The sequence below is a fragment of the Eptatretus burgeri genome, chromosome 10, assembly GCF_056783735.1.
Source record: "Eptatretus burgeri isolate ZD-2024b chromosome 10, Ebu_testis_v1, whole genome shotgun sequence".
NCBI classification, from domain to species: domain Eukaryota; kingdom Metazoa; phylum Chordata; class Myxini; order Myxiniformes; family Myxinidae; genus Eptatretus; species Eptatretus burgeri.
Window position 1 is genome coordinate 61,967,669 of NC_140970.1, and position 7,500 is coordinate 61,975,168.

The following is a 7,500-nucleotide window of genomic DNA, read 5'->3' on the forward strand; positions in this document are numbered from 1 at the left end:
GGACGGAGTACTTTGAGGAGCTGATGAATGAAGAAAATGAGAGAGAGAAGGTTTGAAGAGGTGGAGATAGTGAATCTGGAAGTGGGGTGGATCAGTAAGGATGAAGTGAGGACTGCTATGAAGAAGATGAAAAGTGGAAAGGCGGTTGGCCCAGATGGTATACCAGTGGAGGCATGGAAGTGTTTAGGAGAGATGGCAGTGGGGTTGTTAACCAGATTGTTTAATAAAGTCTTGGAAAGTGAGAGGATGCCGGAGGAGTGGAGATTAAGTGTGCTGGTTCCGATTTTCAAGAATAAGGGTGATGTGCAGAGCTGTGGAAATTACAGAGGGATAAAGTTGTTAAGCCACACCATGAAGTTGTGGGAAATAGTGAAAGCTCGGTTGAGAGGAGAGGTGACGATCTGTGGCAGCAATATGGGTTTATGCCAGGAAAGAGCACCACTGATGTGATGTTTGCTTTGAGAATGTTCATGGAGAAGTATAGGGAAGGCCAGAAGGAGTTACATCGTGTGTTTGTGGATTTAGAGAAAGCTTATGATAGGGTGCCAAGAGAGGAGTTGTGGTATTGTATGAGGAAGTCGGGAGTGGTGGAGAAGTATGTGAGGATCGTGCAGGATATGTATGAGGACAGTGTGACAGCGGTGAGGTGTGCGGTAGGAATGACGGACCGGTTTAAGGTTAAAGTGGGATTGCACCAAGGATCGACTCTGAGCCCTTTCCTGTTTGCAATGGTGATGGACAGGTTGACGGACGATATCAGACTGGAGTCCCCATGGACTATGATGTTCGCGGATGACATCATGATCTGTAGGGAGAGTAGGGAGCAGGCTGAATCGAGCCTTGAGAGGTGGAGGTACGCACTGGAGAGAAGGGGAATGTTAGTCAGTAGGAGTAAGACGGAGTACATGTGCGTAAATGAGAGGGAGGGTGGTGGTATGGTGCAGTTGCAAGGAGTTGAGGTGGGGAAGGTGGATGGGTTTAAATACTTGGGATCAACTGTCCAAAGTAACAGAGAGTGTGGGAGAGAAGTGAAAAAGAGAGTGCAGGCAGGATGGAGTGGGTGTAGAAGAGTCGCAGGAGTGATTTGTGACAGAAGGGTAGCTGCAAGAGTGAAGGGGAAAGTATACAAGACGGTAGTGAGACCAGCTATGTTGTATGGTTTGGAGGCGGTGGCGCTAACAAAAAGACAGGAAGCGGAGCTGGAGGTGGCAGAGTTAAAGATGCTGCGATTCTCGTTGGGAGTGACGAGGATGGATAGGATAAGAAATGAGTATATTAGAGGGACAGCGCAGGTAGGACGGTTTGGAGACAAAGTGAGAGAGGCGAGATTGAGATGGTTTGGACATGTGCACAGGAGGGAAGCGGAGTGTATCGGGTGAAGGATGTTGAAGATGGAGCCGCCAGGCAGGAGGAGAAGAGGAAGGCCAAAGAAGAGGTTCATGGATGCGGTGAGGGCGGACATGCGGGTGGTTGGAGTGTCAATGGAAGATGTGGAGGATAGAGCGAAATGGAGACCGTTGATCCGCTGTGGCGACCCCTAACGGGAGCAAGCCGAAAGAGGAAGAAGAAGATATATGTGTGTGTGTGTGTGTGTGTGTGTGTGTGTGTGTGTGTGTGTGTGTGTGTGTGTGTGTGTGTGTGTGTGTGTGTGTGTGTGTGTGTCGGACTTTATGTCCATTGGAGATCCGGGGAATGCTCGTCACACCACCTATTTCGATGCATTGTATATGTTGCTGGTGTTGACTGCTCCCTCCACACGTGGGTGGGTTTCAGGAGATGGAATGGAGACTACCAGGTCTTCAAGTATCCACCTCCATGTGTGTGTGTGTGTGTGTGTTTGTGCTCGTGTGTGTGCACACACATAAAGTTACCAGCAGGTCACACTATACTCATTTTTCATGTTATAAACATATATTGTAGCAGAAGATGATAAAGTGTATAATCCATGTTTTTTGCTTTTATTTAATTATATTTTGAAAAGAGAGAAAGAAAGAAGACACCAGGACTGAAGGTAGATAATATTGTGGTCATCTGTTCAATATATCACTGGCATGTTCTTCGCAAGATCAATTTTGCCATTACTCGTTAATCTGTCCTCCAATCAAATACTGCTAATTGTCTTTACTAGTGCGGGCCCGTCAGTGCGTGCCAGTATGTGCAGCTTCGTTCCTTTGCCCTCGTAAACGACGACTGGATTGGGGCATTATTTCAATTAGATCGGACCAACCGTATCATAAATGGCCATAACTTGGGAAACACCTGGGAAACATACTCAGGTCCCCAGCGTCAATTGTGACGTCATATCAAACCAAAAAGAAGAATTGTGACGCCCCCTCTCTCCCCCCCCCTCTCTCCCCCCCTCTCTCACCCCTAGTCTCACCCCTCCTCTCTCTCGCCCCTCTCTCTCGCTCCTCTCTCTCGCCCCCTCTCACACCTCTCTCCTGTCCCCCTCTCTCGCCACCTCCTCTCTCCCCTCTCTTGAATTGTGACGCCCTCTCTCTCTCTCACCTCCCTCTCTCCCTCCCCTCTCTCGCCCTCCTCTCTCTCCCCTCTCTTGCCCCCCTCTCTCCCCTCTCTTGCTCCCCTCTCTCACCCCTCTCTCCCTCCCCTATCTCGCCCCCTCTCTCGCCCCCCTCTCTTGCCCTCCTCTCTTGCCCTCCTCTCTTGCCCCCTCTCCCCCCTCTCTCGCCCTCCTCTCTCCCCCCTCCTCTCTCCCCCTCCTCTCTCGCTCTCTCTGTAAATGTATTCACAAATGTCTTCCAAGCACAACAATTAATTCAAACCTTGGGAAAAAAAAACAGCTTTCAAACCTTGGGAAATAGCTGTTTCCCTTGGGGAAATTCAAACCTTGGGATTAATTAATAATTTGAACAATTAATTCAAACCTTGGGAAAAAAACAGCTTTCAAACCTTGGGAAACAGCTGAAACGGATGAAGAACGATATCAAACCTTGAAAAGGCACATACTCAGGTCCCCAACGTCGATTGTGACGTCATACCAAACGAAGAAGAAGAAGAATTGTGTTGTCAATCGTGCAAAAAAATAATAATAATAAAAAATAAATAAACATTAATTGTGACGCCATTCATGACGTCATAGCACCGTGTCCTGTCATTGGTTGACAGACGTTATTGGTCATTATTGGTTGACAGACAATGTATAGGTCGTTATTGGTTGACAGACATTGGTCATTGTATCACGTTATTCTTTTTATTACTGCCAATTATTGTGCTATTATCATTATTATTAATATGTTGTTATCATTATTCTGAGATATGTTTGGGAAAAAATGGCATGATAAGGTGGAACGACACTTCAGCTGCGATATATACACCTTTCCAACACTGAAAAAAGCAATAAAATGGCCGTAACTCGGGAACCGCTAGTCTGATTAATATCAAACCTTGAAAAGGCACATCCGCCGGTCCCCGGCAATATTCCTGGCAAGTTTTAATCAGATCGGACCGGTGGTCGTCGAGAAACGGCGTCGTAGACAGACAGACACACACACACACACACACACACACACACACACACACACACACACACACACACACAGACACACAGACACACACAAATTGCTGGGATTATAGATAGATGAGGAAATTACACACATAGAACTGTCTATTTCTCTTTTTAACACAATATATCAGGACTGGATGAATAGCTTAAAGGTGCGTACGTTTAACTTGGGGCTGCTCGGAGCTGTCTTCGCTGGGTTTAAATCCTGACCCAGCTATAAAATGTCATCATGGTGTTTTACAGACAGGGTGATTCATCGTTGTGTGTGCGCCATCCATCAGAAGAACTTTAAGATGAGTGTCCTGTCTGCTGATTAGTTGTTCAATGTTACATATCCTATGGTGTCTTTGATGAAGAGCAGCAAGTTATTGCCTGCACCCTGAACAACAAATTACAAATAACTGTCACCTTTAGTAAAGTATCATGCGATGCAGTGGTGGGCGACCTTTCCTAGATTGCTTTTAACCTTGAGATGTATCTTGACTTGTGGTGAATACCACAAAGCTCTCTGTCAAGAGTATGGGCATACATTATTCTGGGCCTACATTATTCATACATAATATGTACTGAAATATGATTGTGAAAACTTGTGGTAGATAAAGTTCCTGGATTGCATTCCTAATTTAAAAAACGTTTTTTGTTGGCACTCACTTGTTTTAATGCGAGAGACATTTAAAATGTTCTGGAATTAAAAACAATGGTCCATGGATTTCTGATGGGAAAACTAATAGGCCAACCTGAGTACACATATATACTGTACATACTGCATACTATACATATTGATTGGTCTTGTCTGCTATTCTGTCTGTCTGTCTGTCATTGCTGTCCTTGACAATGTCACTTACACTTTTCTGTTCTAAATAATAAAGTTGCTGTGACTGTGACTATTGTGAGTTTCCTTAATTAAATGTTTTGAATTCCCGACTGACAAACATTATTCTAACCCCAGAATAAGAAATTTGTTCTACAATAATCCCCCTCACCCCCAAAGAAGACCCCATTCCTTTTCCCTGCAGTGTTTCTACTTTTCTGCAATATTCTTACAGATATTACAGTATTTGTTCTGTGAGATTATTGATGGGTTTTGGGTTTGAGAGGAGGATGGATATAGGAATAATATGTCGGACTCTGAGGAATGGTGGGGGGGATCTGTACCCTCCTTAAGAACGCCCTTAAACCCTAAAGGGGCTACCCTCACAACAGGAAGGAAACCTGCAACCTATTACAGTGCTGTGGTAAGGGGTGCAGAGGTCATGTGCAGTGAAATGCTAGAACGACGCACAGCTCTGACTCCTACTGTGGACTATTAGGAATGCTTACTCCAAGAGCTCGAAGATTCAGAATCGGGCACAATGTTTACAAACTGCTCATTGATCTCTCATTCATTCAATTACGTAATCAACCATTGTGCTTCCGGTGTCCTCTCGCTTCATTGAAGGATGCACTTTGCATTGTCGGGCGATGCTGTTGCAGAATTTAAGGTGGTAGAAAATATATCAGAGTATATAGACAATCAAAAGCACATGTTGACTTTTTCATTTCATATAATAAATGGCAGTTTCATTCCAACCTATTTTTTCTTGCCACAGGTGTGCCTCCTCTGACCGGTACAGGAACATTGACAGTCATTGTCAAGGATAGCAACGACAATGCACCACAATTTCAACCTGAGGGTGTAGTGCTTGCTTCTGTGATTGAAGATGCTCTCCCAGGCACAACGGTGGCAATCATCAGAGCCACAGACAATGACGAAGGTTCAAACTCTCAAATTGGGTAAGGGTACACATGCCGCAACCACAAGGAACCGTTTAATAATTATTTAACCAACGTTCAAACACATAATCATCATTTTTGGAATTAAGACCCTCAAAGATGTGACATATTATTTGTATGTTTTTTGAGGATTTTAAAAACACCTCATTTTACAAGCCAAGCCACAATCACTTTTTTTTCTTTCACTCAAGATTTCATAACCGTGAGAACTACTAGAATGTGTGACATGCTTGGCTATTCAAAATCAAGTTCAGCAAAAAAAGATGTAATGAATTGGAACTTTAATTCCATGCGATGGATTCTGCAGCGTACCGAAATTGCCTTAAGCGGCGCACCTGTTCGATGGGACGCCTTTTGCCAGAATCTGATTTTTCCATCTCCATGTTATTTCACAAACTTTATGTAAACTCCTTTACCGTGCAGCCCAAGAGTAGGACTGATCTTGAATAACACGATGCATGCTCTTGTTTCACTTCTTGCGTGTTTATCACATTTTTCCCCCTTTGCTTCTTTTTCTGCCTTTCGGAAGCCACCGGTGGAAGTTCGCCAGCTCATTTCTCAAGGCAGGTGGTCTCTCAGTTTGTCGTGCTCCTTTGCATTAGTCGTGGCACGGCCTTGCAACCCTGTGGTTTTAAGATCGGTTTATCGATGGCATCTACTTTTAAACCCTTTCAATTTGGAGAACGTTTTCAATTCGGGACATTTTGCAAGTGTAGAAGTGTCGCAAATGCAAGTACGAGTGAAATTTTATTGCTCGAATATGTCTTTGAATGTCTTTTTGTTATCGTGGCCATTTTGAATCTCTCATTTCGTGCGATCCTCCACTAATGTGTGTATTTAACAATATTGTTCACTTGTTTATATTCTCTGAGTTTGCTGTTTGCAAGTGGCCAGCAGAAGTTTAATAACAACCCTAATTTATTGATAATTGTTTTTTTTTAAATTTTCATATTCTCCTCCATATTCTACGCTTTACAAACATTTGAGCTTCTCCATACTGCATGTGATTTGACTGATGCCCCAGAGAAGTTTCGGCAAACATTTTACTAAAACTGATCGAATGTTTAAAAAAAGCGAATTAATTCTTTCCATATCCTCGCAAGTTCTCATGATGCACTTCACAAGTGTCTCAACATGTATTTAAGCCTCCTCTTTCGGGGATTTGCTATCCTATAATCTGTTGTAGGGTTGGTTTCTAAAGTTAGTACCCCCAATTTTTAATGGTACCCCAGAATTTCTTAGACCCTGAGAAGTATGAATCAAACATTTAGGTTTTTTTTTTTTCTTCCTTGTTTTTTCTGCCAATGTCCGACCTGTATCTCGGAGCCGGCTGGGACTTTCAGAATTAAGTGTTGCATCAATAACGTGAATAAAAAGTATGTGTCCTTGACATAATTTTTTCGATCGATAAGAAGAATGTTGAGGGTTTTAAAGGAATATAATGTGTTCATATAATCAGTCGTAGACTTCACTTGGCTCCACTTTCTTTGAGGCCATGGCCGATCCTTTAACTCACCCCCTTGCTGCTTTGCTGATGTCTTCATCGCCCTCCTTTCCTTCCTCCACAAAGTTCCCTCCTGCTGCTGAACGGATAGCTGTGGTCAAGTTCATGGTCATGTGTCCTCCTTCCCGAAATCTCGTTCTTGCAGTAAAACTGTGTTGCTTGATCACAGAAACATGTGTTGCATTTCACCATACTTTGAATTTTGGTTTATAATTCTACGATTTGCTTCAAACAGAAAAACCATTGTGCAGCTGAGAGAGTTTATGTCGATGGAAAATCAGAGCAACACCACAGTGAAAAACATTATCACATGAACCATGAACAGCTCTATAAATTAGCATATGGTTTGCTGCATTCTTTTATTTATTTATTTATTTATTTTTTAAGAAGGACTAAGGCTCATGGAAGAGCTATCACACAAATCAAGCACTCACATGCAGATATAAACACCACACAACACTACACTTGACTTGTTTCAATGTTGGACAAACACAGCTGGTGTCTTTGCAGGAAGTGCCATAACCTACGGGAGCACTCTGGGTGCCGGCAATGCCATCTTGTGATGTCGCTTTTCTCTCCGTAATCAGTTTGGCAATTAAGGATAAATCTCCGACCACTTGGGATGCCAACCCACGTGATTTACAATACACGTGTTCTATCTAAATGCTGAGCATCAAACGAGGAAGCAGCACATTGTCGT

General features: G+C 43.4%; 1 protein-coding gene across 2 annotated transcripts in view; it reads left to right on the top strand.

Annotated features, from left to right (window-relative positions):
• The window catches only part of FAT4 (FAT atypical cadherin 4), a 359,998-nt gene that overhangs the window by 301,091 nt on the left and 51,407 nt on the right, over positions 1–7,500 (top strand). For both annotated transcript variants that reach the window (XM_085898643.1, XM_085898642.1), the window contains exon 11: positions 5,113–5,296. In XM_085898643.1, coding sequence (XP_085754769.1) covers positions 5,113–5,296 — 184 coding nt within the window. The remainder of the gene's footprint in view (positions 1–5,112; positions 5,297–7,500) is intronic.